General features: G+C 37.2%; 2 protein-coding genes across 3 annotated transcripts; one reads left to right on the top strand and one right to left on the bottom strand.

The window, feature by feature from the left end:
• Window positions 1–4,100: 4,100 nt before the first annotated feature.
• On the bottom strand, window positions 4,101–6,363 carry LOC117789993 (DNA-binding protein modulo). Of its 2 annotated transcripts, none has more exons than XM_034629218.1 (4): window positions 6,085–6,363; window positions 5,707–6,013; window positions 4,731–5,468; window positions 4,101–4,665 (listed from the first exon to the last, which is right to left on the bottom strand). In XM_034629218.1, exons 1-4 carry the CDS (start codon window positions 6,256–6,258, stop codon window positions 4,292–4,294), a joined length of 1,593 nt encoding a protein of 530 aa, XP_034485109.1. In that variant the 5' UTR covers window positions 6,259–6,363; the 3' UTR covers window positions 4,101–4,291. The 2 variants fall into 2 exon arrangements, with proteins under 2 accessions (XP_034485109.1, XP_034485110.1); XM_034629219.1 differs by having other exon boundaries at window positions 5,707–6,010; window positions 6,085–6,362.
• Window positions 6,364–6,799: 436 nt separating this feature from the next.
• Window positions 6,800–11,627, top strand: LOC117789994 (beta-arrestin-1). Its single transcript, XM_034629220.1, has 2 exons — window positions 6,800–7,760; window positions 10,463–11,627. The coding sequence occupies exons 1-2, from the start codon at window positions 7,118–7,120 to the stop codon at window positions 11,308–11,310; spliced, it is 1,491 nt and encodes a 496-aa protein (XP_034485111.1). The 5' UTR covers window positions 6,800–7,117; the 3' UTR covers window positions 11,311–11,627.
• The last annotated feature ends 572 nt before the right edge of the window (window positions 11,628–12,199 follow it).

The raw sequence follows: 12,199 nt of genomic DNA, 5'->3' as shown, positions 1-12,199 counted from the left end.
CCACAACACACACACACACATACACATACATGAATTGTATACGCAGCATACGTTCCTCCAATTATTTACTTAAAACGAAAAGAAAGTTAAAAGAAGCAAAAAGATACGAACAGAAAAGTTGTAGTAGTGGAAAGCATATTGGTTATAAAACGCTCTTTACCCAGTGTATTATTTCAAAAAACAAAAAAACAAAACTTTTTTTAAAAAAAATTGCAAGTTCTGTTTTTATAATTTTTGAAAGAAAAAAAAATCGTTCAACACACAATTTGATTTGTATTGTATTATTAATTTTTAATTTGTTAATTATGCAGCGAGAACAAACACAAGCAAAACATTAAATGTAACTCAGCACACTCTATACTCTATGTTTAAAACGATATTACCAATTACAAATTAAAAACAAAAAAAAATCTAAAAACAAACATTAAAACACTCTTTTTATTTTGTTTTATTTTATACAATTATTATTTCGCTTTATTTGCTCCTAAACAAGTGCTTTACATTCCATTGCCGAATTTATTAAAGCACGGAGAAGAAAATGACACAGTGCAAGAAAGAGAGAGAGTTACCAAATCGTCAACGATTCGAATTTATTGTATGTACACTTAAATTTATGCATTGAAATACCAATTTTGCCTGCTTTTGTAAAAGTTAAAAAAGTGCCCGAAATGGAATCTTTTTAGTCGTTAAGTTGCTAGATTTGAAAGTTTTGTCTATTTAAATCAAATATACATAAATATACTATATATAATACCCAACTTAAGTCGAACGTGCGGTATACATAATACATGTTACCATTGCGTATACGTAATAATCGTATTTAGTAGCCAGTTATTCATTCAATTTGCGTTATGGTTTGCATTATCCCGCCCCAGTGCCCTTCACTTTCATTTGCCTTATTATAAGTAAATTGCTAACTTAAAGCGTAAGCTAAATTATAATTATATTTATTGCTAAATACATACAAATATGAACAAATTAACTTGCATGGAGTGAGTGAATTGAATGTGAGTAATGGAACTAGAGTTTGGTCTACAATCAGACTAAACGGACCGAACGAGCCCCTCAACCACACCCCTCTCTCGACTTATACAACCCCCAGAAAATTAACAACAAATCACGGCCCCAATTTGTTTGGCTTGACTTGGCACAGCCGCCCCATTGGCGAGTCTAACTCAGCGATAGAGGGAGAGTGAGAGAAATAGAGAGCGAGAGAGAGAGACGACTGATCAAGTGATTCATGACCCTGAAAAGTGATGTTAAGGGGAGGGTCCGTTAAAAGTTTAGGTTGAAAGTGTTTTTTTCGCAATGCATTTGGGCCATTAAGCGCATTTAACTAAAAAATTAAATTAACTTTTTTATAAATGTATATTTATACAAAACGAATGCAGAACAAGACACGTTCTATATGCATACTACATATATAGTTCTAAATATTATTCATGAATATTTAAAGTTGGGCAACTAACAAACAAATACTAAAAGACACTAACATTATCAATTTAAATATACAATAAAAACAAGAACAAGACAAAAATGCATGGATGCTTAAACACATACTTACATCATATAACGATATATTAAATACCATTAATTATATACAACATACATACATTCATATATCAAATCAACAAATACATATTGTGAACGTCTAGTAACAAAACAGATATTGCAAAAATTTATTACTAATAAATGTTAAAAATATACAAAATCTATCAAAATAACGCATTTTCTCTTATTTCTACAACTTTTGAAGCTTTACTCTGGATTTTCATCTTTAAAAACAATTAAATTATCGTTGACTAATCCACACGAAGTAATTATATTTTTCAGCTGATTAAATCACAAAATTGCAGGTAAACAATCTTTAAATTGCGACAATTCTGTTAATAACCTGACGGTAACTAAAACTTGTTAAATAAATAAAGTGCAACTCAAAGTTATTCAACTTGGAAACATTAAGCAATATAATAATGACGGAAAAATTTAAATGCTTGCAACTAATGGGACCGTTGGAGTCTTTTTTTATTTTGTAATAATTTTTACTCAAAATACGCGTCGAATGATACCTTGATCTTCCAAATCCGACAATTGATTGTTTGTTTGTTTGTCTGCTTGCATCAAAGCGCTTAAAAAGCTTAGATTTGATGATTGAGATTTATTCCTTTACGAAAATCTAGTAATTATTGTTCTACAACTTAAAAAGAAAAATCCGTTACTTTAGCGGGGAAACGATACGGATATAATTATAATTTTTATTTTTATATAATTTATATTTTAAACTGAATATCGTTCGTCAAAAACTTGGATATCTGAAATTTGGGGCATCTAGACTTTCGTCGTAAAGAGATTTTTTAATACCCTGTGCCCATTAAAAATGGGCAAAAAAAAGGGTATAATGTGTTTCGCAGAATGTATGTAACAGGCAGAAGGACGCGTGGCAGACACCATAAAGTATATATATTCTAGATCAGGATCTACAGCCGAATCGATTTAATCATGTCCGTTCGTCTGTTTGAGCTAGAGACTTCAAACTTGGTAAGTAGGTTTCTGAATACCGTACGCAGATCAAGTTGGTTTTTAATTTTGGATCAGACTTCTATATCATATAGCTACCATAGCAATGATTGTTCAAAAATGAAGTTTTAGTATGAAAAAGTTTTTGGTTTTTGGAGGTATCTTAACCAAACTAAAAGAATATGCATTTAACTAAGTTTTGTACATCCTGACCGAAATTGGATCAAATCGGTCCACTATATCATATAGAATATCATATATAATAAGCATTTAAATTAATTTTGTACATCCTGACCAAAATTGATTCAAATCGATTCAACTTTTGGTACAAAGTACCTGGGTATCCTACTGTCGAGCGTGCTCGACTGTAGCCGAAACTCACCGCCAGGAAAGCGAGCCTGGGGTAGGCGAGCGAAGCAAGCAGTGGGCGGAGTCCCATTGTTTTTTAAGTAATTAACTAAACTTCATTATATATTTAAGAAATATAATGGATGAAAAGTGTTGGGTAGGTATATATATACATATCTAAATTATATTATTATATTAAATACATTATATTATTGTGGCACCCCTGTAACTAAAAATTTCTTTTACACTTAAAGAAAAGTCTATTTTTTCTATCATAAATATAAGAAATAGATAATCAGGTATGTTCCAATGATCTCTAGAGGTTTAAAAAGAGGATTGAATTTACTCGTATATATTTTTGAATCCTCAAAAATGTATCTCCAGTTACAAGTAAATTATTAATTTAAGGTATATTCTATATATTGTTCTCACTTTAAAAAAAATAAATAAATTTAATTTTTCTGAATTTTGGGCCAAAAGGAATACCCGAATGTTTTTAGTAATTGGCAAAAGAGAATTTTTCGTTTATCTATTTTAAAAATAAGAAACTTTTCTACTTTTATTGTCATAATGGTTACTTGACTTGATGTAATATTTACTTTACATAACATTTAATTCGTAATTATTCCCTTTTTAGCTGTGGTCTGGGGACGTTTTTATTCCCATCAGTAGGGCACAGTGTGACTAACCTGGTTATTCCAACATCAATTATACGAATGTTGCTGCAATTATTTGTGAATGTCAAGAGTGCCACAGCTGCAAGGAGCGCCACCATGAATTGAGCTCATTATTGCTAGTGACCCAACCGCGCCCCCAACTTTCGACCTGCCGGTATAGTCCAAAAACATGATGAGATGGATGCGAGGACAACGACGAAAGGCGGGATCACTGGGAGCGCCACCGTTGTGCATATCGCGGATAGAGAAATGAAGCGCTTGCGTGTGGAGTCGGTTGACTCGGTTGGGCTTGCATGAATCACTCGAGCGGCGACGGCGTGCGCAAAGTGTAATGAATCATTTGCTAGAGGGGATGGGAGTGTTGGAGGAAAGGGTGCCGGCATCAGGCACTCAAAGTGGTAAACACAAACACTCAAGCACATTCACTGGCACAAACATATGTACGTGCTGGAAATTTGCAATTTATTCCCGTCAGCTTTTACCATTTTTTAATTTGGCCAGAGCTACCATAAATGCATTCTTAAATTATAAGCAAAACGCGTATGCCGACAAATGTTAACAATTACTATTGTAGTACTCTGCTTTATTAGCATATCGTAAAATATTCAAATACAATTCTTGAATATGCATATCGGCACACTGTCGACTCATAAAACTAAATTCAATGCACTGAACATTTGCATTGCTGATGGGTTATTGTTAAGAAAACTTAAGACTAGGACCATATTGGATCATCGTTTTCCCCTAGATTAAAATTTCTTGGTTTTCTTGAAGGAATGCGACGAGGAGCCATTTTCCTGGGCCTTACGTTTGTTGAATGGCTTCTTGTTGTTGGGGTTGCTATTATTGCCGAATTTCTTAAACTTGGCCGGGCCTCCAGCTGCGTTTCCTCGGAAATTTGGATTCTTTGCTGCCACCTTCTTTTGCAAGATTTTGTGTTTTATTGTAGAGTTTGGCTCTACAAACATGGGTTGACCCTGCACATAGCGTTCATTCACCAAAAATGATTTGCAGAAGCCGTCATCTGTTGTGAATTTAACTAACGCCTTATTTTGCAGCATCTTGACGCTTTCAATTTCACCACAGTCACTGAATATTGTATTTAACTCATCCTCTTCGACGCCTTAAAATCAGAATTCAGAATGATTTATCAATGTTAAAGTAAGAGTGATGGTTAGTTACACTTACCATTGGCCAAGTTGGTAACCAGAATTGTGCGAGCGGATGATGTGTAATGGTAGGGCTCCAATTTGATCTCCAAATCGCCAACAGTCTTGCCATTTAGCTGCTTCATTGCCTTTTGAGCCTGTTCAGCAGTTTCGTAAGTCACAAAGGCCAAAATGCCCCGAGTGCAGACGACATCCACATCCGTAATATCTCCGTGTTTCTTGAACATCTTCTCAATAACATCAGCTTTGTAGGATTCATGATTGCCCGTGTTTACAATAGTCAATGTGCATTTTGGTGATTTCAGCGTTTTGTTCTTGTAAGACTCCTCGCGTACAGTGATGAAGCGTGAGTTGAACTCACTGCCGTGCAATTTGAGAGCCTTGGGAATTGAGTCCACAGACTTGAAGCGCAAATATGCTGTGGGCAGATTACGATTGTTGGAGAAGTTGACGCTCTCAACGGCGCCGCAGCTCTTGAAATGTTCGGTAATTTGCTCCTTGTTGGCATTGGGTCCAATCAGTCCAATGACAATAGTACGCTCATTAAGCTCGTTCTTTGAGTGTGGACGCGACACATGAAGCACCTGACCATTGAGAGTCAGTGCCTTTGGCTTGGCGGCAAGTGCGGACTCAGGACCTTCGGCTGACTCAAAGGCAATGATAACATTATTGCCGCCAGTCTTTGTCTTGATGCGATTTACAACAGCGATTGGACCAAACTTTGTAAACAGTGCAACCAGTTCAGTGTGTTTGTACTCTGAAATGGATGATGAGTTTAATTATAAATATATTTACAAGTCAACTATAGGCTATAGTCGAGATTCCGACTGTGGGATACCCGTTACCCGTTTAAAAAAAAAAAACATTATAGAGATTTTTATCTAGTCGGAGATGCCTCCTTCTCCCTATTACATACATTTGAACAAACACAATATACCCTTTTGCTTGTTTTTTAAGTAACGTGTATAAATAACTAGAATATTTATTTAACATACCATTTGGAAGCTGTGAGATGAACAACTGGTGTTCCTTTGGGGTTTCTGGTGGAATACGACCAACGGCGATCTTAGGAATTCCCCCTTTCTGGGGTGCTTCAGCCTGTTTCTTCTTGGTAATGGGCGCTTCAACGGGTTCCTCATCTGAGTCAGCTTCCTCTTCGGTTGCCTTGGATACATCTTTGGTCATCGATATCTGTCCTGGTTCAATTTCATCATCATCATCATCATCTTCCTCATCATCATCATCATCCTCATCATCTTCTTCAGCTTCCGAGTCAACAAGGTCTGAAGCACCTTTTACCTGAGTTAAAGTAAAAACACGTGCAATTAGCGGGTCTGTATGTATTATATATGCATGTTTTTATGGTTACAAACCTCGGAGTCGCTGCCGTCGTCAAAGTTGACGCCGTTCTCCTCCTCGCTGGCGTCGGAGTCATCATCGCTGGCCTCAACGTCCATTTCGGGTTTCTCCTCTACAACCTTCTTTGCTTTTTGGTTACTTTTGCTGTTGGCCGCACTCTTCTTTCCAGCTACCTTTTTTTGCGCCATTTTATGCAAGTTTTTAATTTAACTATTAGCAAAATGTGAATAACGCGTGTAGCGATATGTTTGAAAGCACGTGGAAAAGAATTTACTAACAGTGCCGCCAACTTGTTTTAATAGTCATGTCGCACCAAAAACAAAACGGGTTGGCAGGCTTGGGTCTCGGATTTAAGCCCATTTTGTGATCAATTTCCGAAATGGGATTAAATCTAAAACTTCTTTTTAAAGCCAGAAAAAGTTAGAACTTGGAAAACCTTTGCAGAATTTATGTTCGAATTTTGTCAAATTTTTGGAAACTAAACTAAACTTTGTTACACAAAATAAAAAATTTCTTTGAATTGTTTATATTTTGTCAAATGATTGCTTAAAAAAACTACAAAAAAATGAAATTGTGTGTGATTGTGAACAAAGTTGACCGCACTTGCAGAAAATACCAAAATGTTTTTACTCACTAGTGCTGCCAACTTTTGTGGAATAGCTATTTCTGGCTGAAATTAGCTAAGCTGGCAACAGTGATTGTGAGAAACATGTGGCAGTGTTACCAAATGGCTGCAGAACTAGTTCATTTCTGCATAATGCAACACTGTAAACGGTAGATGGCGACAGAAAAAGTTGTGTGGCGCTGTTGCTCATTAAGTATACATAAAAAAAAGTTAAATTGCACACATATTTATTATTAAAAGGTGCTTGAAACAAAGAGCGCGAGCAAGCAAATAACAACAACAGCAGCAGTGGCGGCACACAGAGAGCAACAGCGTTTACAAACGATAGCAACACCAACGCAGCACAGATAGAGGCAGTAACAGCAGCAGCAGAATCAGAAGCAGCGGTCAGAACGACGTTGACGGTGACAGCAGCGACGACAATGAACACACTGAGCGCAAACACAAACGGAAGTGGAGCTGGCTCGACGGGCAATGGCAACGGTAACGGTAGTGGTAATGGCAACGGGAACGGCAACGGCGGCTCCACAGCAAATGCCACAACAGCCGGCAGTATAGGCGGTGGCGGTGGCGGTGGAGGAGGGGGCTGCCTTGATGAGGCGGGCGGGGATGCCAGCTCGAGGAGACAGGCGACACGGGTATTTAAGAAGAGTTCATCGAATGGCAAAATCACAGTGTATTTGGGCAAGCGCGACTTTGTGGATCATGTGTCGCATGTGGATCCCATTGATGGTGTCGTCTTCATTGATCCCGAGTATGTCAAGGATCGCAAAGTGTTTGGTCAAGTCCTGGCCGCCTTTCGCTATGGACGCGAGGATCTGGACGTGCTTGGACTGACATTCCGCAAGGATTTATATTTGGCGCACGAACAAATCTATCCGCCCATGCAACTGGAACGACCCATGACCCGCTTGCAGGAGCGTCTCATCAAGAAACTGGGACCCAATGCACATCCATTCTACTTTGAGGTGCCGCCCTATTGTCCGGCCTCAGTGTCCTTGCAGCCAGCGCCGGGCGATGTCGGCAAATCCTGTGGCGTTGACTATGAGTTGAAGGCGTTTGTGGGTGAGTCTATGTCTGTGTGTGTGTGTGGACAAAGTCAAACTCATTGATGGGCAGTGGCTGCATAAATACTCGCACATCTTTGTGTATGTAATCATTGTATGTATGTATGCATGTGTTAGTTAGCGCATGTGTCACGCGCAGGGTTAATTAATCCAACTGCGTCGACTGCGCAAAATGTCATTGTGTGCGTGTGTGTGTGTGTTGATGACGCAGCGCAGCCACCTAATTGGAATTCGACGTTTCTAATTGGAATTCGACTCTATTGCTGTCGCTGCCGCTGTCGCTTTAATTAGGCGTCTCTCCGCTGACGTTCAACATTTGTATTTTTTTTATATTTGCTTCCACATCGGCACTTACATAAATGATTCTTGGAAACTCGTATCATTGTAGTGTTTTGTGCTTAAGTAAGCAACAATGACCCGAAAAGCGTAATTACTGCTCCCTTTCCCGCTGCTGCTCCTCCATTGCCTATGCATTGTCGTTTTTCCTTTTGCACATTGTGCTTGCTATACTCATTCTTTTTCGCAATCGGATTCTCATTCTCATTTTTCAACAATTAATGGAAATTGACAACAAAAACGGCTTGCACAGCGTTTTTTTTTTGTTTAGCAGCGATTTATTGGAAGTTATACGCGCATGTTTGCGTTTCGCACGCGCATTCGCATTTCTCACTTGGCTGGGATCTTCTCCTCGCAGCTCCAAACTCAGGCTGTCTCGCTTTAGCAATCGCAATATGTGGCTATTGTTGTTGCAGTTTTTTTGTTGTTATTATTATTGCGCACAAATTGCTATCTCTCTGTACAATACATGTGGATATGTATGCACAGTTAGTCAAGTAATTGTTTTGACAAAGTTCAAAATTCACAAAGCCGTGCAATGCCATGGATTATTTTTAATATTTATTTTCTTATTTTATTATTTCTTTCAATCTTTGTAATTAATAAACATATTCTTGAGAAAAATATGTGTTTTATCATAGTTGCTTGAAATACTTAAATAATAAATTAGAATAAAAGATTGAGCAACTAAAATTAAAAGAAAAAAATTTATATTTTTGGGTAAATTTAAATATAAAATGAAAATTCCTTGCTATTACGGGGATAACCCCGAAAAAACTGTCCACAAACTCATTATATTATATAATATTTATTTAAGCATTTGTATAAAAAATACACTCACATTTATAATGATTAATAAAAGTAATAAGAAGCAGGCCCACAAACATACAGTGGGTAGGAAATAGGGGCTGGTCCCAAACTGCGATGGAGAAGTCTTAATTTGTAACTGACGGGGAAAAGTTCTGGCAGCAAGAATAGCACTAGAGACCAAGAGCAAACTTTAAAATAAAAGATATAATGGGATCCATTTGGTTTAAATATTTGAAATAGTGATTAACAAATGTGTGAATCTTTTTTTGTCAAAACAATTACCTGACCAACTGTATGCATGAGTATACATATGTGAGTTTGCATTGTTTGTTAATTTTTTTGGGCGGTTTTATTGGCCGGCGTCGACATTCTTATCTGAGGGCGATGCCGCCGCTGCCTGCCACTGCCAATTTGTGTGCAACCATAAAAAGATTATTGAAAGCAAACTTAAGCCAATTGGCATTTGGGTGGGCTTGGGTGGTCTTGAGTGGACCACAATTCTGCACAGTATATGCGAATTTACGGCACGCCCCAGGCATTAGCATTTGCGCAACAAATTATATACAAATATATGTACATACATACATAAGTACTACTTATATGTACACATGTATGTACATAAATAGAAACTAATTGAAATTAGAAATAAACAATTTTTAGATTTTGCGCTTAAGTTATCCAGAACTTGATCAATTTCAAAATGATTTTCACTGATAAATATAGACCATAATACTATTATATAACAAAGGGTATTAAAGCTTTATTTTCTTTGTAGATTGTATTTGCTAATAATTGCAACGATGTTGTTGCTACCAGTTGAATTGCATTCATTTTTTAACGGAAACTATTCGTTTATTATTATTATTAAAAACAACCATTTGGTTTTCAGTTTCATTAAACTGAAACTGATATTTCAATTGAAAAATGTTGCAACTGCTTAGATAAATTGTAATTGTGAAATTGTGGAATCATCACTTACCCAAATGTTTATAGAAACTAATTCATATATGCATATATAGAATATATTGTTGCAATGCCAGGGTATTTGAACTTCACCGAGAATAGAATTATGGTTTTTATTTACTTGGCATCTGTGGATTTGTTTATTTAATGTGCTTTACTGGAATGAAGCTGCCATGTTTTTGGCATAAACAATTAAGCTCCGTCCGATCCCGCCCCGGCAGATGACTGATGTGCTGGAAATGGAAAGTATTTCTTCATGTATATCTTCTAAGAATAAAAGAGCTAGCAGATTTCAAGTGATAAGATAATGATATTACGACATAATGTCGAGTATTTAAAAAAATTGTTTTTTTCATATCACACGTTCTAGGAATCATCGAATATGGTAATAGTTTTGCTTATTGCAGTTCCTAACTGATTCATCCTATTGTCATGTATGACGCACATAAATAAAACAATGTTGGACACCCCCCTAGCTAAATATACATAAGTATTACAGAATATAGCTTTAAAAATGTGTTTGTAAATGTACGTCATAGAAACGAGTTGAGTGGATTACTAATTCTCTTGTATATATTTATCCAACGATAGGTGAACACATCGAGGACAAACCACATAAACGTAATTCTGTACGCTTGACGATTAGGAAAGTGATGTATGCCCCATCGAAGGCCGGCGAACAGCCCTCCATTGAGGTCAGCAAAGAGTTCATGATGAAGCCCAATAAAATTCATTTGGAAGCGAGCCTGGATAAGGAACTGTATCATCATGGCGAGAAGATTTCGGTCAATGTGCATGTGGCGAACAATTCGAATCGCACTGTCAAGAAAATAAAGGTGTGTGTACGCCAATTCGCCGACATTTGCTTGTTCTCGACGGCCCAATACAAGTCTGTGGTGGCCGAGACCGAATCGGAGGATGGTTGCAGTGTGGCGCCGGGGTTCACGCTCTCCAAGGTATTTGAGCTATGTCCTCTGCTTGCCAATAACAAGGACAAATGGGGACTTGCGCTGGATGGACAGCTAAAGCATGAGGACACAAATTTAGCGTCCAGTACGCTTATCACCAATCCTGCACAGCGTGAAAGCTTAGGCATCTTGGTGCACTATAAGGTCAAGGTGAAGTTACTTATTGGATCGCCACTATTGGGCGGCGATTTGGTTGCCGAGCTGCCATTTACGCTTATGCATCCCAAACCGGAGGAGGAGGAACCACCACTGCTTGGTGATCGCTCGCCGCGTGCCAGTTTGGCGGCGCCGCTGCTTAGCTTGGGCGATGCTGGCGAGCCAGGAGCTGCAGCGGCCTTAGCACAAGCCGAAAAGGATGTGCCCACCACCACGAACCTCATACAACTGGATGACGATGATGCCCAAGATGATGATATTATCTTTGAGGATTTTGCGCGCTTACGGTTAAAGGGCGCCGAAACAGAGGCTTAAATCGTCGCCAGCTGATGTTCGTTGTCCCTTAGATAGTTCTTTGTATTGCTTCGAGCAACTGATCATTAATATTGTCCAACTCTACATATATCCAAAAATATGGCATTTGTATCATATGATGTATTTTACGGAGCCCCCTGATTGTAAACTATGAATAAGTACGTATCCACGGTACAATGTTTTAGTTTGCTATCGATATGTGTAGGCCATACGTTCTAGTATCTATAGTGCTAAGCTGAAAGTGTACGAATTTTTTGAGAATGTGATTGTCTAACAAATACACAAATCGTTCAAACACTACAAACACAGACCAACAAGAAACGCCTGTAAAAGTTGAAAATTTTTGAATTTTGCACAAAACGTAATACAATTGATTTTGTAATTGTTAATTTGCCATTGTTTTTTGTAACGCTTTCAATGCTCAATGCCCAAATACGCGCAATTCTTTATTAAGATCCATTTCATTCAGCAAAACATATTAACAGTAAGCAGATTTATATTTTATATTATTTAGTGAACTCCACTCTAGTTGTTGTTGATACGTTTGAACGGACGCCGCAACGTTTATAAGCTTTAAATGAAATTAATTTTGTATTAAGTCTTAAAGTACAGCACTTTTATATAAATGGGAGAATATACATACAGATATATATATATATACATATATATATATATATATATATATATACATATGCATGAGCTACATCAATTCAATTATAATGCAAATAAATTTGTGTAACTAAAAAATAAAATGAAAACAATTTATATTCAAACCAAAAAACAACACAATTCCAAACTTCCAATCTAAATGCATAATTATGAAAGCTTTCCAAATAATTGAGATACAATATTTCAAGCTCTTTGCCAAATAATTAACATTAACAATTTA

Source organism: Drosophila innubila (genome assembly GCF_004354385.1).
Source record: "Drosophila innubila isolate TH190305 chromosome 3R unlocalized genomic scaffold, UK_Dinn_1.0 2_E_3R, whole genome shotgun sequence".
Classification (NCBI taxonomy): Eukaryota; Metazoa; Arthropoda; class Insecta; order Diptera; family Drosophilidae; genus Drosophila; species Drosophila innubila.
Note: the sequence above shows the minus strand (reverse complement) of the source record. Positions and strands in the feature narration are given on the sequence as shown.

What these genes read in the sequence shown, in the direction of transcription:
- LOC117789993 (XM_034629218.1), bottom strand. Translation starts at nt 6,258, where the DNA reads ATGGCGCAAAAAAAGGTAGCTGGAAAGAAGAGTGCGGCCAACAGCAAA. An exon ending in CATCTCACAGCTTCCAAATG is followed by an intron (nt 5,469 to 5,706) that starts GTATGTTAAATA and finishes CATCCATTTCAG; the next exon opens with AGTACAAACACACTGAACTG. An exon ending in GGTTACCAACTTGGCCAATG is followed by an intron (nt 4,666 to 4,730) that starts GTAAGTGTAACT and finishes TCTGATTTTAAG; the next exon opens with GCGTCGAAGAGGATGAGTTA.
- LOC117789994 (XM_034629220.1), top strand. Translation starts at nt 7,118, where the DNA reads ATGAACACACTGAGCGCAAACACAAACGGAAGTGGAGCTGGCTCGACG. An exon ending in TGAGTTGAAGGCGTTTGTGG is followed by an intron (nt 7,761 to 10,462) that starts GTGAGTCTATGT and finishes ATCCAACGATAG; the next exon opens with GTGAACACATCGAGGACAAA.